A 26864-nucleotide genomic window follows, 5' to 3' on the forward strand; every position below is an offset into this window, starting at 1 on the left:
AGAAACATTAATATTTCAGATATCCTCGTACATTGCATTTTCATTTCTCTTGAAATTGAGTCAGTCTAAACATTACAATTTCAATGCAGACTGAATTTTTAAAAGGAATATTAGCAAATGTTAACCAGATAACAATTATCTTGTCTTGAAGACAAATTAGAGTTAATCAAAGAAATCTTGGCTGCTTAAGAAACGTACAAAATGAAGCCTTGAATTAAAGTACCTGACATGTTCCTTGAAATATTTTAATAATGTCATATGCAGAACAAGCTAGAACCACAGACTGCAAGCTACTTTGTAGTCATATACATCACGATACCAATACTAGAGAAGGGCTAGACAGAGTAAGAGTGCAAATTATTCAACTTGTAAAATACCACAGGAATTTTACCTCGCAGCTGTCTCCATGGAATCTGCACCATGCATGGCGTTCATAGTCTTGTCTGTTCCAAACTGAGCTCGTAAACTGTGGTTATGAAGAGAGAGAGACAAAAAATGCTCCTTTTAAACCAAACACCAGAAATGCACATTTCTCATTTGAACAATGAAAATTACACACATTAGAAAAAAAAATACACTGGGGGAGCTTGCTTGATTACACAAATCATTTTCATTTTGATTGTATTGATTACTAGTGTCCTCAGCGGTACAACTTGAGAAGGACTCAAGAACACAAACTAAACCCAACTCATGAATTTTGTCACAAGGTTTAGACGTTGCTATTTTGTCCATTCTGAAAAATGATAACAAAACAAAATAAAACAAAACAATGTGAAATCTTTTAACACCTGACATGAGTGTCAGAGGTAATATTGCCCCTCACTGTTATCAATGTGTTCTCTCATTCAATGTTTGGCAAATCATGCAGTTCTGATCAAGTTATCAGGACAGAAATATAATGAATCTAAAAAACAGACCATATTACTACAAGTACAACTTTAGGCAAATAGATGTACAAAAGAACCTCTCCTCTATTTGAATGAGCACATCATGGTGTTCATATGTTATAAAAATATATATATTTTTTTTATAACAGCCTAGAAATGAAAAGAAAAATCTAGTTTGAATCAATTTCAATACTCAGCTTGAGACATGACGTCATAACATGGTTCAGCCCAACACCAGCGATTATATCATCATTCTACAAGCTTAGTGAACCGGACATCTTTCGTGGACAGCTAGGCTCTACACTTATGACACAGGGTGTGCTATAAAATGGGCAGCAAAGGCAATTTATTTACCCCTCTGTACATGCTCAGGCACTTTAATAATTCAATTTGCCAAACTTTTTCATCTGCATTCAGTACCGGGTAATCTATCCAAACTTGTCCTATCTGTAAAGTTAGCAAGTCCACTTGTGTGTAACTTTGCACCTCAGGCCAACAGGAAGGCCATGGTGGCATAATAGGGATCAGTGGGATAAGTACTACAAGTAGGTAATCTCTACTCATTTCCAATTAGTTTCTGTGCCAATTGGCAAAGGAAGCGCTCTAGTTTACGTGCCCATTAGCGAACAAACCACGGCAAGGGTTAAATGACGTCATGTTGTAGCCCTCCGCCATGTGATGTGCCTTCATTACAGTTTTTACACCCTGTATGTTTGAAGTGGCCATATAGTGTGCCCACACATTGTGAAGAAGGTCTACCTTGATGTTCTTTAGAGAGTCCAACTCATATACTGTTAAACCTGAAACAATGACACTTTTGCAAATATGAACCAAGAGCCTTTGTCCTGGCATGAAACTTTTGTGAATTGCCACTTGCATTCAATGCATTGTGTAGGCTAAACCTTTCATTTACATTTTCCTTATGCTATTCTTGGCTCCTCGCAAACTCACGAAAGTTTCATACACAAAACAAAACAAAATTGGGCTTTACAATACCTCTCTGGAGCCTCTTCTTTAGCCTGGTCCACGTCCTTGGGACCGATGAGGTTCCGGACGTCCGCCACGACCCCCTCCCCGGTGTCTCCGCGGGTCAGGACCAAGATGCAGCTGGGCCCAGTGGACATGAAGGTGACCAGCTCGTTGAAGTGTTCGGCCTCCGCCTGGTCCTTGTAGAATTCCCGGGCCTCGTCCTCGGTCAGCGTTCTCTCCTCTCGGGTCAGCACCTCAAAGCCTTGCTCCTCAATCTGGACATCGGGAGGACACGAGTTTAGTACGACAAGTTGGTGGATTGCTTGCTGTGCTTTCACTTAATAGGTGTAGGGTTTCAACCCTAGCAAAACACCAAGACGATTAAGGAAGACACTTCACTATTAGCACTGGTCTCCTACTTCAATGGTTGTCCTGAAAGGTCAAATGTTTAGTATGGTTGAAAAAAAAAAAAGGCTGCCTGATGGAATGCTTTATGAAGAGAGAGTGCACTACTCTAGGCAGGTTTGATTCCTGCCGCCTCTATGGAGCTACAATACCACAGTCACTTCTACTGTTGTCATCATCACTAGTATTATCATTGTTCTTACTGTCACACAGTCACAATGGTGTGTTCTGGTTACATATTGTACATTTGATAGTATGCTCTTCCAAGTCTGAAGTTGAGACTAATCATATGACTGTTTGAAAATCCTGATGACAAGGCTAAGGTGGTTTGACCCCCCCCCCCAAAAAAAAAAAATAATAATAATAATAAATAAATAAATAAATAAATAAATAAATAAATAAATAAATAAATAAATAAATACATAAATAATAAATAATAACAATAACAATACAAGAAAAATAAATAAATGAAAATAATCTAAAAATAATAAAAAAATCTTGCAATCCTGTTTCATGAATAAAACCGTAGGAAAGTTGTTGTGCAGACAAGACATTATACTAGAATTGATGACATATAGTGATAGACAACAAAGTAAGCTCTGAAGTTTATAAAATCCTCTCACCTTTGAAACAATGGTATCAGCATTGCCATTAGCCACAGCATCCGGCTTGATGAGAACCACTGTGACTTCCTTGGGTACAGGTTCTAACAGAAGAATGCAACAAATTGGAATGTCAGTTTTCGCCAGAGAGATTAAACACATGCAAACAATGCTCACAATACCCATGCCATTTACAATCCGTATCTTGAAACACATTGCTTTCTATCTAAACACTGCAAAAATCAAAACAGGCAATCGCGACTGTAAACTGCAAAATGCAATTCATGCAATTGCCACACTGTACTAGCGCAACTACTCTATCTAACAACTTCTTCGTCAGATAGCAATAGACTTCATTGACCTCTAAGAGCAACTTTTCTTTGCAGTAAAAACAAGGTATTACATAGCACATTGTATGATATGCAATGCAGCCCACTGGCTTGCTCTGGCTGTACGATACAAAAATCATGCAGTATGCTATCCTTTAAAACATTACCCTTTGGGGTTTTTTCGCACAATTTATACACTTCATACCATTCAAACAAAAGATCTATCTAATGTTTTACTCATGCAAGTACTACATATTTCTTTACAGACAAAGTTACCTTGTCTGACTTTTCACATAACATACATTTGTTTTCTCTTTATGGTAGTTCATTTTCTTTTTCTGTTAGATGATATAAAAGGGGCAGTTCGTACATTCAGAAGCAGGAAATAATGTTCTGAGAAGTAAATCATATTATCATACATGATGTTAGCTTGCCTATTGAGTGAAAGTCTACATCTGCAGTGATGGCTTATATACATGTATGACGCAGAACAAGACAGACAAGAACAAGACAGGTGTTCATAGGCAGGGAGGAATTGTACACAGACATTTACAGGCAAAAATGCACGAGACATATGGACAAGATATAAAAATTTTCATATTCTGCTCAAAACCATCTCGCATGGTGCATGTGTATAGTGCTATTGTGTCAGATATAGTGTATGTTCCTCACGGGCCAAGCTACACGTGAACATTATGTATTAGAGATTACCAGTGCAGTAAAAGTGATGGAGGATAATTAGATTGAAGAAGATTATCAAGCAAGATGAAAAGGTGATCACAGCATGAACATACCCAATCCTCTGAAGCATTGATTTACTCTAACTGTACAGAGAGACTTCTCTCTGTATTACTTTCAGCCCAGCCCAATACCTTTCCATTATCAATGATATCTGGAATCAATTGACTTACAAATGACATAATTGATTCTTTGATGTTTATGACACAAACAGTTGTCATCTTCACTGGAAATGATATGGAGCTTATTCACAAAGCAGCATAAAATGTTATGTAGTGGTAACGCATACAGGTAAACATATGCAGACACACAATTTACATGTGTACATCAATGACTTGGATCACTTTTAAGAGAGCAATTCCACTTTATCTTTTGAGGTTTGATAGGCACTGGACTGGATGTAGCACTCATACATACAGAAGAAGAGGTGGAGGAGGAGAAGGAGGAAAAGAAGATAAGGCTAAGAGGAAGGTGATAATGAAGTAGAAAAAAAAAAAGATGGAAAAGATGATGATTTCAGTTCAGCAGCCTTCTTACCGGTGAAACTACAAACAGCTTTATCTAACGGTAAGAAACTGAATGCCATTTCTCAGGTTAGGACTTGAAAACATTCGAAAAACTTGCGAGTAAAAGCAGGTGACTTTACCTACACACCATACAGATCTGAAACTGAAAAATTATTTACCTCATAGTTTAGATAATTACGAAGTGCAGATATTGAAATGATGGAAATTCTTCCACTGTTTGCAGCATAACTTTCCTTATGATGTAAAACCAGCCAAACCCTTGATATTTTAAGTTTAATATTGGAAACTGATATACCACAAACTGGATATAAACTAAAATCTATGATGTGTAAATCACTTGAGAGTTGGTTTAATCAATTTGTGTGAGGCAATCACTGCATTAGTAGTAGTCATATAAAGATTAGATTTGCTAATCATTTTGTATCAAACAAAATATTGTCATGTGCACTGAAAGTTATATGAGTTCTTTGAATGCAAAGGAGAATACTACACTACGTAGGATAGAGCCCTCTCACCCTCCTCCTAAATGTTTGAATATAATACCAATCTATTACTACAGCAATGTATAAATAGTCAGTTATGTGCATAGATTAGATATCTATACCTTTATTTCCAGAAAACATTTTCAAGCTCTAGATGTACCAGTGCTTTGATAAATCCATCTCTGCAATTCTATTCTACAAGGCACAATTGACCACATTGAGATTCACTAGCTGAGTTATGCACATTTCACTATGTGAGCTTTGTGCACTACAGTTTGCTACTTCATGTGCTCCTACAATTAAACTTTACTAAGCAGTTTGGAGGATATGTGTGGTATATATATACAAGTATGATTATACATAGCAAAACACTTTAAAATATACTGTCTTCACTGATATATGGACCAAGCATTGTGGACATATAAATGACTTCACATTTTGTTGACACTGTGCTTGTTGTTCTTTTGTGAAAAAGCATTACATAGATGCCACATTTTGTGATATTGTGCACTATGAAATGGACATGTAACTTTTGCTGTTCTTGTTGTTGTGATGTACAAAAAAATTAGACAACATCACTTCTACATTCACCAAGTCACTTTTATTATCACCGGACGTCAAACCTACATCAGCTTGATACCTGAAATTTCCCCTGGCTGCCTTGCGTGCATCATGGCATCTACCGTGCCTTGACTAACTGGTCGCACGCTCATCTCTCCGTCCTGCCCTAATTCTTTAATCTCCTTGACTAAGAGGTGGGGAGGAGAAAGAAGTTAGTCGCCACTGCACAACCACACAAAGCATGGGAAAAGGTCACGAAACAAAAATGTATGAAAATGACGAGTGTTAGTCTGATAGGTGGGGCAGTACAGTTAGAACATGTGGTCGAATATGAAGACAAAGAGTTGGCTAGCCCTCTATTGTGGATGGAGCTGTCATTTCAGCACAAATTGCCATGGCTAAAAATTGGAAGACGAACAAATCTGATAATTGTTGCCCTTTGCATTTCAGCACAGAAAAACATCAATTACAATAGTGGGTCATCAGCAATTTTGAATTGCACTCCTGCTACATGTATGTCAAAGTCTACCAGATCTAAATACAAGCTAATAATATTCAGCAAAGAGCTTTACCATGGGTATACGTTCTCAATGGCAATGCTCACTTTTCTTGACTTCAACTACAACATTCAGCCATATACCTCCAGTTCTCTCACATGAACACATGTCATTACTTTGTAATACAGATATTTTGTAGCTTCTCATAAAACTGTTTTTATTTCTCTTTTCTTTTCTTTTTTCTTTTGCAAATAGAGGGTTGACCAACACAATGCTTCATCTTCTGGGACATTCCAGAGCAATTTTTCATGGCATCATCAAAAGAGAATGATTGCAAAATAGCTCCAGTGTGGCAATTTAAGTTATGGCAGGTCTGAAAGGCAAAATCACTGATATTAATCATATATTACATAAAGAGAGACATTTTCAAGAAGTCAATGTGATTTCAACAAAAAGGAATGAAACAGTTATGGGGACAGTACAAAGGTAGCTCCTGTTTCATAGAATTATTGCTATGTGATGAAGAAAATTGTTAGTTGGTAGGAAATGAAGTTAAGATGGGAAGACATCAAACCAGCCATGATTTCATGGTTAATAGTGACCATACTACATTAACTAAACACTCGATAGACTTAATGAAAAAAAAAAGGTCTACATCATACCACTAAAAAGGGAGGAATAGATTACAATGAAGCAACCATGAACACAAGTGCTACACTACATGTACATTCAGGAACAGACTACAAATTCCAAGAATGGAAAGGAAGCAAAATGAAATATATACTGGATATAAAATTGGATGATGATTGCCAACATATACAAACATCACATCAGGGCTGCACAGTATGATGAGATGCAATGTACTGCACAGCTAACACCACTGTAATTACTAAAAGGGTCCAAGTTTAGTTTTAAAACAAAATGTGATTAACAACATCTGCTCGTGATGAAGGGCCCAAGAACTGCATCATCACACTGCATTTGCTGGAAATTCAAATTGGTATTAGAATTAACAAATTTATTTTTCATACCATACAGCCTTATTACTATCTAAAACCAGAGTTCCATACTTGATGCTGAATGATCATTTCATTAAAATCTTGTGCACAAAAGTGCCTCTATCATGGAGAAGTAATCACCAAGCCAAAAAAAAAAAAAATCAAATTTAATAAAATAGATAGAAATACAATGTACTAATAGACTTTTGGAGTAGTGGATGTAAAAGTCGTATTTATGTGCATTTTTAGAAGAATTTGTATCAACAAAAAGTCTTGTAGCCTTGAATCACACCAACTACATGTCAAATCTGGAATTACAGATTTAGACTTGAGGAAGTGAAGTGGACGTTTTGTAAGAGAAAACAGCCTGACAAACCTTGGTTATTACAATGAAAAATATAATTTCATACATGAACCCAGTTGGGGCATATTTAAAGTGGAAGCAAGTAAAAATCCTCAAAAATGTTACATCAATTGGCCGCACTCTGTCAATTCACTTTTCAACAACCAACAGGATGCTGTAGAGCGTAGTTGTGGCATAGTTAGAGTGGAAGCCAGTAGAAGTCCTTAAAACTTAAATTCCATTGGATGGAGTTTTATCATTCCACTTTTTAACAACCAACAGGGTGCTGTACTTGCAGTTAGGAATAGGGAAAGTGAGAGGTTTAGATTAAATGTTAGATATGTCTGAAGGTGGTGGGGGGAGGGAGTGGATAGATTGACAAACAGTTACAATGCAGGAGGGATTGTATTGTGCAAAGGAAAGGGCGGGAACTAGGGATAGCTGAGAGGGGTCCGCTGCTCCATGAATTTGCTGGAGAGTTGTGTGACTTACTGCGGGCCTCCTCCTCTTGCCTCATCCTCTCCATCTCCTCATCCTTGGCTGCCTGCTCCTCCTCTGCCTGGGCAGCGGCCAGGAGTGGATCCTTGATCTAAGGGAGAGGAGAATGGAAGCGAGTGTGAGAAAAACAGTTGAACATGGTGGGGCAGGAAGCAAAATAAAAACATGATAGACAACGAAAGCACTGAGAGAACATTTGAAGAGGGCAGAAAGCAAAAGTTCCATTTACACTGAAATACCTTCCTTGATCCTCGATAGCTGATAGTGAAGGCTATTGTTCCCTCTTTTAGTTATACTTTGTTGCTTTCTTGTCTGTCAGTTAAATAATACACAGTTGTAGGTCATGACAACAAAATGTTTCTTGTATGTGGAGTAAGCTGGGCTGCTGTTTTCATTTAAATCTGTTTGTTTCATTTCCATCTAAAGAGATGGCTGGATAGCCCATATTCAGCTGCACTAGCAGTATTCTATGGGAAGCAGTTGTGAGGACTAGGGGCGGATCACTTCACTGGGTAAAACACCTGCCCCTTGCGATGAAAGAATGAAGCGGGATCTTTGAAGTGCATGAGTTGTGACTTTCTAACATACAGGACCTCCATTTATGTTCTATCGGAGGGACAGTATTTTGCCCCTTACCAGAGCTGATGGCATGATATAACACAATATTGCTAAGTAAGACTCATTGGATTCCAAGCCTTGCGATTGAAAGGCAGATGATATGCTACCGACTAAGCCACCTCCCCATTCTACTTCCAATGAGAGTTAATTGTACAAGTTGTGCAGCTGACTCTGCCTTACCACTTGTCTCTCCAGGCCCTCCTCCAAAACTTTGTGCTCTTGCTTCAGCTCCTTCTCAACAGTCTTGAGCAGGGCTGGGGCTTTGGCTCCCCGAATCACATTGACCAGCTGACCGGTGCCAAACATGAGGAAGCATGGCTCGCAGCGGCCACGGTACGGCTCCAGGGTCTCGATGCTGTCAGCTTCAGCCTGGGAAATACAAAGGAGTGCATCTTGTTTAAAGTCTGTACAACACTCGTGACAGTCTTTCATTTTACTGTTGCTTTAAGCAATGTCTTTGACTATGTGTATTTAACTGCATCTCTTGTGTATCAATCTGTGCATAAACTTTCAAAATTAGAGCAACAAGCTGCCTGAAGGATGTGGAAGTTATTCAATCCACAAAGTTTTGGTAAATTTATGGTTACCATGGCAACGCTTTATCTGACAAACACAAAAAGTATGTGTTCCACATCTATGCCTCAAGGCCATAATGCCTACCAAATTTGATTTCAATTGCTTCAAAACTGTGGAAGTTGTTCACTCCACAAGATTTCGAAGAAAACATGCGGTTACCATGGCAACGCTTTGTCAAGTACAAACACAAAGAGTGTCTTGCATAACTACACCTATTGATCATCATAGATACCAATTTTGAAATTGATTGCTTAATACTATGGAAGTTATTCGATCAATCCACAAGGTTTTGGTAAAATTATGGTTACCATGGCAACACATTGTCTGACAAACACAAAAAGCATGTCTTGCACATCTATACCTCAATATCATCATTGACCCTAAGTTTCATTTAAATTGCTTAAAAACTGTAGGAGTAGTTCGCGATGCAACCTACCGCCCGACCGACCAACATCACGGTGATTCCTACAATGTATATACCCCCTTCACACTATGTGTGGCGGGGGTATAATGAGAAATCAGTTACATGTAATCATACTTTCATGAAATTGAGTAACTAGGGTTCAATTCATAATGCCAACAAACTTTAAACATGGTCAGCTGCAAACACTGAAGAGATGGATGTAAATTGGACTGTGTCATAGTAAGTGATCACTGCCTTGAATCACCTTGAACACACCATGGGTCACAGAGTGAAGCAAACAAGTGTACTCTGTAATTTGTTATCAAAATTTAGACAGAATTCACGTACAGTCAAAAGAGTAAACACACAGCTGAAATTCAGATCTTGCCAGGAATACATATCAATTGAGTGGTTCATAGTCAGCTGATCATGCCATTATCTGTCACAAATAGATTGCTGATCTTCAAACATCTGTCCACTCACCACAGCAAACCTGAGGAGGTCATCTCCGATTTCATTCCTGAGTCGTCTGAATAGACCCACAGTAGCTGCACATGGTCCGCACCACTTCTGATAGACATCAATCACTGGTTTGAAGTTTCAAGGAAAAGAAAAAGTCAAACATAAGATTAAGTTTGAATCACCATGAACAGATTACATGCCACGTGAGGATAGGCACCAGGCAATGGAAGGGAATTAGAAAGATGTCTATGAAAATGAAGTAGGAAGGAAAATAGACAAGAAAATGGAATCATAAGGAAGTACAGGAACTGCCTGGGGTGGTCATGCTAAGTAAAATAATTATAATAATGATAACAATTAATATTAATAATAATACTAATACTAATTAATACTAATACATGTATTACTACTACAAACTGTACTACTACTAAGACTAATGATAATAATGATAATACTGATAATAATAATAATAATAATAATGATAATAATAATAATAATAATAATAATAATAATAATAATAATGATAATAATAATAATAATAATAATATACAAACTATGAAAAATAACAAGATGTAATGAATAAAACATGTACAACTTGCTCTCTTAAACTGACTAAGCTGAACAGAAAGAGTTGGGACAGTGAAGCAAAGAAAATGAATGACAAGAATTAGGCTAAAGGGAAGCATACAGAAGAGAGCAAAGAAGAAGAACAAGAAAAAAAAGAAAACAATAGGAAATTGAAAGTTAATAAAAGAAAGGGGAGAAAGATGAGTCGTGATCATGACAAACATACCTGCTAAACCCTCTAAGCCAAGAAGGTCATCCCATTGCTCCTGGTTCAAGATCTCCTTCTGAAGCGCTACTTGCTCCTTTTTTGCAGGCATGTTATCTTCTCACGCTGCAATCTGTTCTACTCAAAGTGTGTCTTCACTCAAAGCATGTGCTCCTGCCAGTGTTCTCTCTGGATAGATACAATATACAGCAGCAGAAAATTCAAATCTTGATAGCAAGGTAGAAGCACTACCGACTAAGCTACATCAGTCATCACCACTCTCATGAATTTTAAAAAATAAAAATAGTTGACAACTTTAGCGGTGTGCAATGCAACAAGAACATCTGGTAATTCATATTTTACAGGAGAAATGCTGGAGATTGGGGAAGAAATGTAGATGTGTTATTAGAGGGTAAACTCAGCTCATTTACAGTAGATTTAATTAAGATATACAATGTAAGAGGGACACATGAGACTTGAGAGAAAGTAGCAGTTCCATGAAATGAGATTGATAGGCTTCCAAAAATTTACTTACATTACAAGTTGTAAGTGCAACGGGTAGACTACATCTTGACATAGACAACAACTCCTTCCATATCCAGTAAAAGTTTACATGTCCGCTCTTGGTGGTGAAGAACCTCCGATTCTGAACAATGCCGATTACATATGTACCAGTATACATTGTACCCTTCTAAAATAGGATCTAGTTTAAGTTAGGGTAACATCTCCAGTATTCGGTCACTTAAGCTTTTTTGCAATATTTTTCATACTAAAATAATACATACATACATGTGTACATCATATCTACAGCAATGTATGTGAAATATATCAAATTTCTTTTATCTCAATTTTCATTTTGTTAAATATCACACAGAATTTCACAAAATCGCAAAATATACCAACTTGAAAATTCCCCAGTATACGGTCACCGCCCCCAGTATTCGGTCACGCGATATGCGCGTTCAAAGTCAATGCGTGTTCAAGGCAGCTGAAAAACGCGCGCACGCTACCTTGTTGGCGCAAAATTGCATCGGGGACGTTGCGGCGCCCGTTGGTGACCGAATACTGGGGACTCGGCACTTGCATTCAACCCTTATACATTGAGACACTGTATCAGCAAGTACAGAAATTTTGTTTTTTTTTGCGTTTTTGAGGATACCATCACACTCCAAGCTTGCGATAAGCAAAAAATCCCGCGAGAGAACAGCCTATAACTCGATTTTTAGCGATTTTTCGGCGACCTGTACTCTTAAAACTGGGCCTTATCCACGTGCACTTTTGGAAAGTAGCGCCGATTCTGCACTTTTGACGGTAAAATTTGGGATTTTGGATGGGTTTTTGGAGGGGGCTAAGGAAGTTTCCTGTTGTGAATGAGTGTGCAAGTAGATTCTATGTGAATTGATGTGATTTGCGTGTGTTGTGACAGTTGAACTTACTGGCTGGTGACTAGTGATAAGTGACCGAATACCGGTAGCTGACCGAATACTGGTGCCCTTACCCTAGTTATTATTACTAACGTTAGTTGCATGTACGTGCAAAAGTTACAGCTTATGCTGTGGATATATCACATAGGCCCCTAAATTACCCAATGAGCTTTAGATTTCTACATGTACCTGTAGATGTCTAACTCTAACTGTTAGACCGTCTAACTAACATTAGATCTAGAGTATCTAGACCAGGTCTATAGGAAGAGAGTTCTTATAACGTGAGATGTGATGAGTGTAGGCAGCAGCATGCAGACACCATACGGCGACATATCAAAGTGCAAATTTACTGCTATGACTATGGTTATGAGTATGATGATGCTGCCAAGTTCTGCACTCTGTGACTGTAGCATGCAGTTACGGACAGTTGATCTTTAGAATAATTGTCAATATTATCAATAACAAAGTCTGAGCTTGAGTAGATCTAACGTTAGGTCCTTTTAGTGAATGCTTTGCGTCAGCGACTTAGTGACTCCGAAGATGTCACACATGCACATCTAGCAAAAGAAGGTCACAAAAATTGAAACATATGGGACTACGGCGAGTGACTAAAACATTCTTTTTGAAATTACAAAAATTTCCTAGGACCCCTTATTCCAAAATACAGTAGAGCAACGCTTTTATCTTGAGTGACATTGAAGTATCTTCCATATTTTTTGGGATTGTGTCATGTGACAAATTACGATCGTTTTACTTACGAGCACGATAGAGAATTCCGTCGGGTAAGTTCGTTTCGTTTACATCCAAAGCGTTCTGTTGCCTGGTTGGTGTCACGTGACTTACTGGACGAATACATTTTACAAAGAGGGGGGATAAAATTTTCCGTCTCCTGATTATCACACTAGTTTCCATGATGCCGTCACCAGATTGTGATCAAAATCAAATTGCGTGAATAATATTTATATTTTGTATCAGCTCCGATAACATGTTATGATTTTGCCCACCAATCATTCCATAATTGTATCGCATAACCACTACTGCATACACGCAATACAAATCGACGAGTCCCCGAGACTTTCAGTTGGATATGATCCCAACCCCCAGACCCTACGGATCTCCAGATCCTCAATAGGTAGATCTCCGATATCCTGGGCCCCCGTCTCATAAAGCCTTCAAATCAATCACAAGTCCCCAAATCAATCGCAACTTGCATTGCAGCTCACAAGAAACTTGTGATTGATTTCTATCACAAGTCTTTATAAGACAGGCCCCAGGCCTTCTGTTCCATGTTGCGAGTTTGTGCTTGCTGAGGAGGCCTGTATGCACACAAGCTTTCAGTACCTCATTCAGAGTTTATTGCTCAAGACTATTTATCAGTAATATTCGATTGTAATTATGAAAGTTATGAAGTAAACTAAATTTGAGATACACAGACTTCCTTATCTGATAGTGCAATTCCATCACACAAAACTTGCTTCTTTTAGAGAGTGGTAACTATAAGGCCTACATCCATCAAAATAGCATAAATAGTAATCAAAGAAAATCAATTAATTATATGTTATTTGCATCAAATTATTGTAGTCCTGTAATACTCTAGCATTGAGTCATACATGTTTTATGTTTATTGGAAAGGGGGTTGAATTGCCAAAATACCTTGTTTATACTATTTGTAAGCAAACCAATGTGAGAGTTCATGTTATCCCGCAAAAACACACAACAGTTCAAAGTTCCATTACAGTACTTCTTTGTAATACACATATTTTCTTCCTGTTTGGATGAAACTCCTACCATTCTGTTCACCTGGTTGCTCTATTATTAATGTCAAAGTGTAAACAGACTGGAACACCATCAGATCTTTTCCTTATCTATTCCATACATGCTTAGGGCCTACAAAAAAAAAGTCACTTCGTGATGTCTCTGCCCGGGAGTGCCCCCCACCCCATCTCCTTTCTCTCTCTCCTCCTCCTCCACCCCTCTTCTTTTTCTGTTTACTAGTAATCTGCCTCCCTTCCTCCTGAAGATACAAGCATAAAATGTGTGGGTGTGTGTGCGTGTGTGTGGGTGTGTGTGCGTGGGTAGGCCATATGTGGGTGTGCGTGAGTGTGTGTGTGTGTATCTCTGTGTTCATATTATATTAGGGCACTTTTCGAACTACAGGTGAAATGGTGTAAAGCGTGAATATTTGCAAAGGCTAGTAAAAAACTATCTCACCTTCTCTCACACCATTATTCTCTTAGAATTTTTTGTCTTCATATCTATCACTTACCACAGAGTACGGGGAAGTGTATTGATTGCAGAGGTTGGCCCGACTCAGATATATTCGGGAATCCTAGTAATGAAGTGCGTACGCCTTGCAGCACACTGACAGCAGAAGACTCTTGACCGGAGTCAAACATTACCAATGGGAGCATATGCTTTGGTGCACATGAATTCGCTGACGAGTAATTCTGTTATAGCAGGCTAGCATTGGTCGTGGTTTTCAAATTAATGTTCCCTGGTGGGCAGCAAATGAAGTTTGATTCAATCGAGATAACCTTAATTCTCATCACATAGTCTCTCCATGATATTGGGTCTTTTATCTACTTTGAAGATATCTTCCCATATTAACTTACGATGGGACAAAAATATATGGTATATGCCACAAACAAACATAAAGTACATGTACTAGTAAAGTGTATTGAAAATATACTGATGGATGGATGGATGGATGGATGGATGGATGGATGGATGGATGGATGGATGGATGGATAGATGAATCATGGATGGATGGATGAATGGATTGGTGGATAGACATACTTAACAAGCAGGTAGACAGACACCACAATAGATAGATGGATGATAGATATAAAGATATATAAGCATTATACAGATATATAATTACGTAGATAAACATATATACAGGCATATAGAAATACAGATGGGTAGGGTGATAGAGAAATTGACAGAATTACAGATAACTTTACATGTTTAGATACATAATATACCAAGTAGTTTTTAACTTCCAGTAAAGTCTCACAAAATTGGTACAGAATAGATTGACACAGGTAGAAAGAATAGTTCATATTCAATGGGATGTCAAAAATTTAATTGAAAAACAATTATAGTGTACATCATAAAATGACCACGACAACAAACCCTAAGACTGAAAAGTGATCTTACACATGAACTAGACATTGACTATTCTCAAGTATGGAACATGTGGTCGGTGATCACATGTTGGGAACACACAACATAAAATATACTTATTTGATAGAAGCCTTGATCTTACAACCACATTTGCACCATTTTGAATTCATCAGACAATGAGCATAAAGTCTACTGAATCATTGAATTGTCTCACTGAATATTGGAGAAAATGGGAGCAGTCATCGAGACAACGTAAAGCAGTACCAGAACAAGGCAAATTACATACTTGTACTTGTAGGTCTAATGATGAATGTGTACCCTTTTTTTTGGGGGGGGGGGGGGAGGGGTCGTAGCGATTGGCATTGATGGCAGACAACAGTTACAAAAGACAATGTCACCTTAGACAGTCCACACTGTAAGCCCATTGCCATTGTGTAATATCAGAGTATTACACATTGCAAAGAAAATTCACAAAGTTGGGATTATAGCATATATTTGCCACCTAACATGCACATGTTATTTCAGCAGCAGTCTGGAGTTTCCAACCAACTGTTATGACATACTTGTACTAAGTAGCAATAGCTGGGAGGCATGCTGTATGTTTCATGTGAGGATGTGGAGAGGAATTCAACAACAGAGTGGCAGTCACTGGAGAAATAATTTTACTGGGATCTTTCTACCATGAGCATTTTAATCAGAAATGTTAAAGCAATCTGCAATCAAAGTAAGATTTATTGCATTGCAGTTTTTAATTACAATTTGTTCATATGTTTTTTCTAGCAATATTCTTGGGGACATTTGGCACAGCATCATCATAAAGTTGCATTTTTTTTTACATCATAAATTTTCTGTGGCAGTACAAATGTCTGCCATCACATTTTTCCAGTGCATCTCCCATTTACAAATTTTCATGTTGAAAGAGCAATTTGCCACCATGATCAAGCAGGCTTAATTCGCAAGGTGAAATCTAATCATGATTTGTTCATTTCTGCACACAAACCATTATAAGAGGTGAGAGTGGCTGATATCATCACTTCAACTAATTTGCATTATAAATGTTACTTTCTGGTTGCCAGAAATACCAGTATTCAGAGAAAATGTATTTAAAATGATATATTACTCTTGTTCTCACTTTAATGCCTGATTTCCTTTTAATGAAACTCCTTTTGCTCATCTGATTTTACTCTGTTACATCAATATCAACTTGAAAATAATGTGGCTTTACACTCTATGCCTGTTTACCTCAATAAATGGACTGAGCTAACGCTCAAGGCATGACGTGGTGTTTGTATGTCAGTCACCTGTACTGTGTGACCAGAATGAAGGTAAAGATATCACAATAAGTCACATGTCACCTATATGAATTATCCATAGTGACTTCTAACATTAATTCCACTTTTTAGCCTAATTTCCTAAATCATGAACAAACTAGAAATGTCGCTATGGCGACTGGTATGCCTCCGCCATTACGCATGGTTCTCCTAATAGGTCTACAGTACATGTGGACAATGTGTGATTACATTTTCACAAAATTGGCAAAATATCAAAATCACAAGTTTGTCACAAATGTGTTGAATGTTCACCTTCCTTGACCAAGGTTTAATTGGATGAATAGGAGAGCATGTATTTGGAGATTTAAGAACTTTGACCCTAAAATTCATATTAAGATAATCACTGTCAGGCAGAACATGCAAAAATAGGTCATAAGTTTCAAGATAACTTGAACCCTTTCCTAGATATGGAGGAAACAGTTAGTTCAGCACTTTCACTTGATCTTTGACCTTTTGACCTTTGAGGCAAAAAAAAAAAAGAAAAAAAATAGTTCAGAGAATCTCTATTGGGTTATACATGCATACACCAAGTGTTAAAAAAAAATAATCCTGCTGGCATTGCATAAATATGAAGGAAAAAGTAAAACTTTGAAGTGTTGCCCATGACCTTTGACCCCTGACCTTTGACCCCATGAACCCTAAATTCTTTAGATAATCACTGCCAGTAAGTACATGCATATACTACGTTCCATGCAGATACCTTGAACAATTTCCAAGGTACAAAGAAAAAAAGTGAAATTTTGATATTCTTACTTGACCTTTTGACCTTTGACCCTTGACCTCATGACCCCAAACTTTCACCAGAGAATCTTAATTGGGTAATACATGTATACACTAAGTAAAAGTTTCAAGAAAATATCTTCAGCCAATGCATAGATATGGAGGAAATAGTGAAGTTTTACGTATTTGACCTTGACCTTTTGACCTTTGACCTTGAGCATGTGCACCCAAAAGTTGATAGGCACAACTTCACCTTTCATACACATACATGCCAAGTTTCATTAGGATACCTCAAAAGGTTTTTTAGTTACGCTTGCCACAAAATTCATTACGGACGGACGGACGGACAGAAGGACGGATGGACGGACAACCCGAAAACATAATGCCTCCGGCACCACTTCGTGGCGGAGGCATAACAACGGACATGAAAAAGTGGCATAGCATAAGAGTGATACCATTACTTCACAGCTCAATCAATACTTTCATTAACATTCCATTTCTCAAACATACACCAGTGCACACACGCAGACATACACACACACAAACAAATGTATACTCACAGAAACACTCACTTGCATCCTAAATACACAGACAAATTGACACACGCACACACACACACACACACACACACACACACACACACTAAATATACGATGTAGCCTGCTCTTCAGAATATCAGCCACAGTGATTTGATGTCTGCACCTTCCTTTTGAGTCTGCCTTGGGAGGTAAAAATGTCGCTTCCACTTTGCTCGCACAGAGTTCAATGACGCTAACTCTGAAAAAAAAAGACAAGAGCAAGAAGCCTCATGAGTCTGTTTGGTGGAAGGCCCCAACTCACGACAAAATGTGTCAAACTGTCTTCTTGTATGCCATGGCTGGTAGCTGCCAGTCCCTGTCGACCTATGCACAGCAGTTTCCTACCGACCACGCCTACCCCGCCCCCTGTAGTTTCCCCTGTTGGATGGTGGCATCTGACCGCGCCCTCCCCTGCCCCCCTGGTGGGGAAAGCCCTGGGGAGGCGGTGTAGGGGGCCTCTGCTGTTGTTGTTGCTGCTGCTGTTGCTGTTGATCAAAAGAGCTAGGTCCGCCTGGTCCCCCGTTGTTGCCCATCCTCACACCTGTGAGTTCATCACAAGAAACAGCACATTAAAACACATTCATATAAAACTTAATCCGTTGAGGACGGTTTGATTTTGCTACAACACGCATTCCCCATAGACGCCTGCCCGAGTATACTTGGGACTCATCGGGTTAATTGTTGTATATATACATAAACCATAAAAATGGTTTGATGCACCTACATTTTAGTAGCAAACAGTCCTTAGATGGAGTGAAATCAAACCATTGTATTACAATTGTAACCCCACCAAAATTTGGGTTACTAAGATTTCTCCAGAAATGTCGTCAGACTAGATTCCTACTTCCTTGGAAAACCCATGATCACTGTTATCACCATCTCCTCCATTTATCCCTCCTCTGACGTCCGTACCCCACCTGTTTTCCAACAACCCCTCGATCAGTGCTATTAGTCTTCAGATTCCCCCCTCCAGCCTTTGACCCCAGTAGCCAATGTCCAATGGTAAGCCTGTGTGTATTGAGACTGGTCAAGCCCTGTGAAATGCCCCTGCTGGTGTTAGACTATGTAGGTGTAATAAAACTCAAGGAGAGAGCAAGCTAGCCAGTCTAGGGATATTGTTTTAAGCACCCCTCCCTTTTATTGGTGTGTAGGCACATCAAGAGAAATGAAAGGACCATGTCTCAGAAGAGGAAGGTCATTCTCTCTGGGACAAAGTAGTAGTTGCTTTGGGTTTTAGGGACAGTATCCTACCATGGGCAAAGCCTATACAGAGTGGACTGGTTCTAACTGTAGACCAACATTTTCTGTGACAATGACGTAGAGTGCACGTCTAGCCCAAATTCTGTCCTCTCTTTTATTCCTTTCCCTTCCCATTTCTCTGCCCCCCCCCCCTCCTAATTTCCAATGAACTGTTTAGGCTAGCTCTGCGTGTGCCTTAAAGTAGAGTAACTCCATACATTACTAGATTTACTTTGCTCGTGTTACATTTTAGATTACAGATACTGCTGTGCTATATACAATGGCTGTAAGGGAATGACTGTTTGCAAGATTATTATTTGATATGTCATATGTTCAGAACAAAGTGTGATCCACGCACTTCTGCATAAGAGATATGTACACTGTATGTGCAGTGGTTAAGTTTAATACATCATTTATGCAAATGAGGCATAATTATGTCTCTATACCCTAATTGAGTGCTTTTATGACTTATGCTATATGATTTGTCTAGTATGTTAACTAGAATCAGTGTTTGCATGAGTATAAACAATGTGTTATACAGCTATGCTGGTTAGGCAGCAGCTCTAGTGACCAAGGTCACAGGAGTGCAACTTTAAAGCCCTGTAGCCAGAATGCTCGAGAGTGTCTGGAAAGCCTGTCGTTACTGCCCTTGGTCAATGTTAAGACTTTGTCTGGCCAAGTGGATGGTCAGTACGTCAGTAATGTTCCTGGAAGTCAAGGGGAATGAGTGACCTCTAGCCAATGAGGCAGACTTTGAATGATGTCATAGAAACATGAACCAATGATATTTCTGCTGGTCAGTTAACTTCCTGGAAGTTTCTGATTTTCTAGAGAAAGTTTGTAATATTAACATTTTACATAAAGTTAGAAAAGTATAAAAGCCCATAGCTTTGGAGCAAATAGGCATATCTGCTTCCTGCCAGCGCTTTGAGGCCTGCACCCACTTTGCTTGTTACATCGACTGTGTGATCCAGAAAGTTTTTTCACACATTTATCTGCTGAGAGGTTACCACAAAACACTGGTAGACCCCCACAAGCATCAGCTGTATTGTTATGTACAATTTTTATGTGCCTGTGATACAACTGGTTGTGGCACGTACATCCACTGACTGCCGTGTGGAGCAACTTGTAGTGAAAACGAGTGTTGGCTCTTTTGACTAGGTAAGTCATTGTATTTCTCATGTTATGTATTGCATTGGAGAGTGTTTGTAATTATGAACCCCAATCAATAGACATGGAGGTTGCTTGTTAAGAAGAAGACTCTGATATCATGTATATAAATTCCGAAGTTATTATATGTTATGCCAAAAGTATTGATGATTGATGATTGTTGCTTGTATATTATTTGAAGATATATTGCAATGCACTTCAAGGTATTTGCGCTTTGAATGTTTTATGAATGGACATGATTAGGCATTCACTCAAGTTCATTATTAGACAGAGGAAATTGGGAAACTGACTTGGAATTGGAAGTCAGATGTTTGATTGCATACATATTGAAATGCCCTGTAGACCCTCACACTCAGAGAAAGTGAGGCTATGCTCGTAAACATTGAGGTCTCCAATGTGCAGCACCCCCCCCCCCTCGTCTGGACTGACAGATTTATGTCCACTGACCGTTAGCTGTGAGTGACAGAGGTCACTGCACTATTGAATTGTGGAATGTTTAACTCTAGAGGGGGGGGACTAGCCACTAGATGTGAAGAACCTTGCAAAGAACTAAATGTGAGGAATAGTTGCGCGATTGTGAATATAAAAAGTTATATATTCATGCTCTTTATAATGTATACATGTGAACTGTACATGCGTGGTAAAGTGTACAACTGCTCAGTGTAATTATTGTGTGCGTGGAGCATTATTTCCACTCAAACTATAATATTTGAATCGGAGTCACAATATTTGTCGACCCCAGATGAAGCAACTATACTGCCAGTCGATCAGATAGATCAAAGCTTTATTTGTGGCAGCAGTGTTGGATATAATTCAGGATGCTGAAAATGTTTAACTGAAGAGAAGTTATTCTGACCGTATTTAGCACCTGTATGTCAAAATGAATTGACAAACATTTGAATGTATGTGACTGGAATTTGTATCTGTATTGTCTAATGCGCTCATATATGTTTATGAGGCATGTATATGTAGAGACAATGTATCAGATCAGATATTGGAGTGGACTTCCATACTCCTGAAGAAATATTATTGATCAGAAAGACACAAAATTAGGAAAGTCCTGTGTCTTGTAAACTCTTTTGACTAGATACATATTTGGATGAGAGCTTTGGCCAGCCTTTGCTTGGTTCAGCGTGACTGACGGCTACTGAGCATTGCATCAGCTACCGTGTACGACTGGTTTGTGACTGCTCTGGGCTCGTCGACAGGATAACCGGCGAGAGAGACAAAGAGACATTACAGCAACGAGTCGAATCATCGTTATACACTGGCAAATATTTTGTTATGCTAATGTAACAAAGGTCATTGAGTCTGTGGACAAACTGAATTGAATGATGTACTTTGTTGAACGACAAACAAGCTAATAAAGTTTGTCATTGGATTATTTTGTCAAAACTTAATCCCAGGTGTGATATTCTTTATTTATGAACTCGGGAGTGTAACATTCGGGTTACACAATTTTTTACAATCACATCATTACAACAAAATGAAATAGATATGCTGAACTGAGTGAGAGAGATATATACAGTAATACTTTATGAGAAATTGTTATATAACAATGTGTGTCTGCAAGACAACATAAATCATGTGATACTTGTATTTAAAATCAATTACATGCTTGAAGAGCATTTATTGATTTTTTAATATGAAAGATATCTATCTACTTATTAAAAAAAAAAAACCTACCTACAACACAGATGCAATACTGGACATGAAACTTTATTTTCAGATATCAAAATAAAAAAGCTTCATGTCTAAACTTCAGCTGCAAAAAAAAGTATAAAGTCCTCGATTTAATTATTACGATTGGAGCAGATGGTTGAAGTGTATTTCATTTTGCATTTTTTTCTTTGTTTAATAGTTTGTATGTTCATTGGTTGGGTGGTTGGTTGGTTTGTTGGTGTGGTTGGTTGTTTACACTCACCATTGCTCGATTTGCCTTGGCCTTGCCCACCTGGGCCTTGGTTGGTGGGAGAGTTGCTTCGTTGGTCCTGCAGTGCCTGGCACATGAGAAAAGAGATCTCATAAATTGAGAAGACTGCAAACAACTGTTACCATGAAACCCAAAACTCACTGCTCTGCTCCAATAACAGCTACATAAGTTTTATAACTAATTTTGGTAGTGCAAATCCCTGTAGGGACAAATGGAATGAAAGCGGTGCAGAACACATGATCACGAACTACACTGTATTATCCATACATTACATGGATCAACAAAATAACCTAATTGTACATGTCACGCTATCAAAGCTAAATGCTACAACACTGGATATGGATATGTATGTGGGCCCGATGATGTATCAGAAAATAATTATATTGCCTTTCTAGACTTTAAGTTTGGTTTAAAAATGATAGGCCTACTTGTTTGTCTGAAATATACTACTCAGTGTCATATGTTATTGTATTGTCATTTTATGAAAGAAAAACGATAGAAGTTTTTAGATTGTCTAAAAATCTATATTCCATTTTCTGTGATCTTTGATTGTTGTAGCTAGGAGATCTTGTCCCTTTTGCATGCACAGCTATGCATCAGCAATATCCAGGAGCAAATGCCCTTCCTCCTTCAAATATCAGAATGAACTACTGCACTTGAGAATACACAACATAATGTTTGGTCTGCACAAACACTTTCTAATGATTACCTTTAAAAGCCCATACCAATGTGCAATCTCTTACCACTTTTGCTTGTGCAATGAATTCAGGATTCGGTTCACTCATGTTGGGATACTCTGAGAAGATCATGCAGTACCTGAAAAGAAGAGATCAGAAGACACAAAGTGACAACACAAATGACAGAATGACTGAAGTATCCACCTGCTACTGAAGGCAATGCCTATTACAATACCAGTATATCAAGTTTTAGGGTCTGAGCTATGTACCTGAGCTTACAAATGATACCTATGTCACTGACTGTGTAGAAATGAAGTTCTGAAAAGTTCCAGTTGAAAAGGACCATTTTAGGTGTCAATCAAGTGAAAATTTGTGAGCAATTGGATTTATCATACTCAAGGTTTCTCATAACCTGTACAATAATGTAAAAATAAACAATTTTGGAAAGAGTTAATTATCATGGTGACATTATTTGTTCCTATACATCAAGATAATACTTACATGATATTATATGCATATGTATAGTTTAATGTTTCTCCAATGATTTGGGCATCACTATACAGCGTAATCAATGAAGTTTGATTTCAAGCCATCAAAATTTTTAACAGCGTCTTCAGAGTTCATTTGGAAGTCACGGAACAGAGTGATGATAAACAAAGCAAAAGTACAGTTGGCCTCACATAGCAATTCATCCTTGCAAAAGTTTTTTTTTAATTTTGAAATGACTAAAGACAAAGAAATATTATACCTGGATGGGAATACACATGTCAAATCAGTGTTAATTTTGTGTGTGTGTAATTCAAAGGATTTGCTCTGGTTCCTTTTGATTCGACCTAGACGAGGTTGACTGTATCGAGTCCTCAATTGGAAGCAAATGGGGCCTGAGCTTTCTATCCTAGCAGAATCTTCGTCAGAGGCAAAATGACAAACGGGCAGGGAAAGCAATCACATATAAGGACTTCACACAACAAGAACAGTCAGGGATGGGCAAGGGACACAGAACAAAGAAAACAAAAGGGGAGGGTAGGAGGTCATGGGCAAAGAGCCCAACAGGTAAAGGGAGGGGGATTAGAGCAGGAGGGTGGACAGACAAAAGGCAGAGGAGGGTCAGTGATGATCCCGAGGACCATGGGGGGCAACCTTTGAAGGATAAGGATGAATAGGGAGGCAACATCAAACAAGATAAGGAATAACAGAGGGATAAAGAAAGGAAAAGAGTGAAATAGCAACAGCATTGGGGGGGGGGGGGGGCTGAGCAAGCAGCGAGCCCTAATAAGGTGTACCAAGAGGAGGCAACAAAATGAAAGTGAGAGTCAACTAAAAAATGCAAGTTATCAAACATATCAAAACTTGTCCCTCGAAAACAAAAGTTCATTAAGTGTCGATCATGTGCATCACAGGACGCAGGTGAAATCATTAGAGCCGTGTATGCAAACATAGGGTACCTATCAAATGCTGTTTGCAATGAAAAGTTGAACACCACTTCTATACACCAATTTGGTGGCATACTTACTCTCCAACTTTCTGCAGTTTCCCAACTTGACCACAGTACAGAGTGAGGCAATTTCTCCATATTGAAGCATACCTATTCATGGACAATTGCACATAAAATCAGTCAGCACACAACAACAAAAAATCTAATGTAATAGTTGTAAGGTATCTAATCATCATGATTACTTGAAGTTATTATTGCAAAGAAGCACATCGAGGCACTACAATTACACAAACAAGGTTGTTCTGAATTCTTTGAAAGAAAATTAGGTATCATGGGAAGCTGTTGCAATCAAGTGTACATCACCCACTCAAAATTGTAAGATGCAATGCTTTTAGAGAAGTGAGAATCATCAAGCATAGTAAAGTTTACTAGGTATTCAATATTTAGCCAAAGATATTTATTCATTTCAGTCTTCCCTAAAGACAATCAAAACTCAAATCAATTAATGTAGGAACTTCAAGATCTTGAGATATTTGCGTACATGAAATTTGGGGCTTTGAAATCATTTGAATGCACAAATTTACATATGTTGTGAATGAGTTGTTTGCTTTAATAGGTGGAGTACATATGACTGACAACCATTACTGTTATGTTCTGGATACACAAAGAGGGGTTAAATGGGCTGCAGAGGGGGAAATGAAGATGGTGTAAGCTGGAAAGATACTGTTAGACAGATAGATAGACAGATAGATAAGATAAATAGATAGATAGATAGATAGATAGATAGATAGATAGATAGATAGATAGATAGATAGATAGATAGATAGATCTGAAATAGACAGAAAGAGAGAAACACAGACACGAAGACAAATAGATGTATAATTAGATAGATGGGTGGATAGATAGATAGATAGATAGATAGATAGATGGATGGATGGATGGATAGATATTGAATATAGATAGATACATGTAGATAGACAGACAGAGGGAGAGAGAAAGAATCCCAAATGAAGACACTGCTATTTCACCCTTTTGTAAGCCTGATGATGTCACCACTCTGGACAACTTCACCAATCTCATCCCACACAGACAAATTGATGGACCCTGTCTTGTCGGCAACCTTGCATGACCTGACGTCATGACCATCTTTTGTTTTTGTCGGCTTTTCTGAAATTAAAAATTGATAACACAAACACATACCAGCTTGTTTGTATATATGGTATCTTCTCATATGAAAAAAAAACAATATCCCTTGATGAAATTGTTCTGATTTGTGCAAAAACGATATACATAATGTAGTGTATATTGATAATTTCATTTCAAGAACTTTGCACTGGAATGATAATCGATTTGACAATGTCTTGAGCTACATCCTCTGTAATATCATAAGAAATTACAAAGGAAGTAAATACATTGTTAAAGCTGGGATGACAGTTACATTGTTTGTTTGTTTTTTTCTTCCCCAGAGGGCAATATATTTGTCACAGGTCAGGGTTTGAACTTTGATGTGAAAAAAAAGGAGCTGTTTCTCGATGCTCTGGATAGGTAAAAAGAAGGGATTCGGGGCATGACCTTCCCAACATCCATCACCTATGACCTTCCCAGCACTTGTTACCTAAGAATTGTTCTCTGACAAAGGGATATCTGCAATTCAACCAGAAGCAAAGAGCAAGGTTAAGAAGTCATTCTGCTGCAGCCAGTGAGACAACTTTCCGGTAGATGCATAAAGCACATTTTGAAGAGTGTGTTAATTCCAGCAAGCAGCTTTGCACTCTGTCATTCTTGCTCTCTCCTTTTGCTCTCAATCCCATATCATACTTTGCTTCCTGGGTCAGCATAAAGTTCCCTCAACACCATACTTGTCATAATGCAATACAAACTTTGACATAATAACCCACTTCCACCTGGGCTTGCAGGAAAACAAAACCATTACCAATGCAAAAGCCTCTTATCTGGTGAATAGATGCTGCTGGAAAGTTAAGAAAACCTAATAAAATTCATGAGGCCCTTATGACTTCTTTTTAGTCCTCCAACAAAGCTGCAATCACAGTTGTCATACTTACAATCATTACACTATGCACAAGTTTATCCATTTGTTGAGAAAGTTTGCAGGTGAGAATATCATTATCAGAATACAAATTGACTATAAACCGAAATATGCCTGTAATTTCAATTTCAACATGCATATAAAGATGAGATTACCAATTATACACAATCATTTCCCTCAGCATTAATCCTCTTATGGGAGTGCCAAAGCATTTGACATGATTTGCAATCACAGGTTGAGTCACCTACATGTACAATGCTAGATTAGGTCAAATTTATCTTTAAAAATGGGAGACTATTCTGCTATATTCTGCTTACCTATATCCAGGACAATAAAGAGGACTTGAAGATTCTTCATTCCAGGACGCAAGTCTTTGATACAGGTTAATTTCTGTTCTCTTTCATTTGTCATCTTTGTGGTAAGAATGTCTTTCCTGTTGATGTGAAAAAGCACCCTAATACATGTATGTCCTGCTGCGTATCACTTGGATGTGCTTGTTGTGTGCAGGTTTGGAACC

At 38.2% G+C, this 26864-nt stretch overlaps 2 protein-coding genes across 2 annotated transcripts in view; both read right to left on the minus strand.

Annotated features, from left to right (window-relative positions):
* LOC139722977 (thioredoxin domain-containing protein 3 homolog) overlaps nucleotides 1-12912 on the minus strand; it is a 35161-nt gene extending 22249 nt beyond the window's left edge. The window contains exons 1-9 of the mRNA XM_071634257.1: nucleotides 12850-12912; nucleotides 10689-10856; nucleotides 9917-10020; nucleotides 8635-8823; nucleotides 7831-7927; nucleotides 5580-5687; nucleotides 2885-2967; nucleotides 1884-2131; nucleotides 392-466 (exon numbers count right to left, since the gene is read on the minus strand). Of these exons, the coding sequence (XP_071490358.1) occupies nucleotides 392-466; nucleotides 1884-2131; nucleotides 2885-2967; nucleotides 5580-5687; nucleotides 7831-7927; nucleotides 8635-8823; nucleotides 9917-10020; nucleotides 10689-10779 (995 nt within the window). The 5' untranslated portion in view covers nucleotides 10780-10856; nucleotides 12850-12912. The remainder of the gene's footprint in view (nucleotides 1-391; nucleotides 467-1883; nucleotides 2132-2884; nucleotides 2968-5579; nucleotides 5688-7830; nucleotides 7928-8634; nucleotides 8824-9916; nucleotides 10021-10688; nucleotides 10857-12849) is intronic.
* A 4416-nt stretch (nucleotides 12913-17328) lies between these two features.
* Nucleotides 17329-26758, minus strand: LOC139722978 (SOSS complex subunit B2-like). Its single transcript, XM_071634258.1, has 6 exons — nucleotides 26665-26758; nucleotides 25329-25467; nucleotides 24379-24450; nucleotides 22932-23004; nucleotides 22180-22255; nucleotides 17329-18387 (listed from the first exon to the last, which is right to left on the minus strand). The coding sequence occupies exons 1-6, from the start codon at nucleotides 26756-26758 to the stop codon at nucleotides 18188-18190; spliced, it is 654 nt and encodes a 217-aa protein (XP_071490359.1). The 3' UTR covers nucleotides 17329-18187.
* Nucleotides 26759-26864: the final 106 nt, after the last annotated feature.

The sequence above is a fragment of the Diadema antillarum genome, unplaced genomic scaffold (genome assembly GCF_040938485.1).
Source record: "Diadema antillarum isolate AM-2024a unplaced genomic scaffold, OU_Dant_1.0 scf00000179, whole genome shotgun sequence".
NCBI classification, from domain to species: domain Eukaryota; kingdom Metazoa; phylum Echinodermata; class Echinoidea; order Diadematoida; family Diadematidae; genus Diadema; species Diadema antillarum.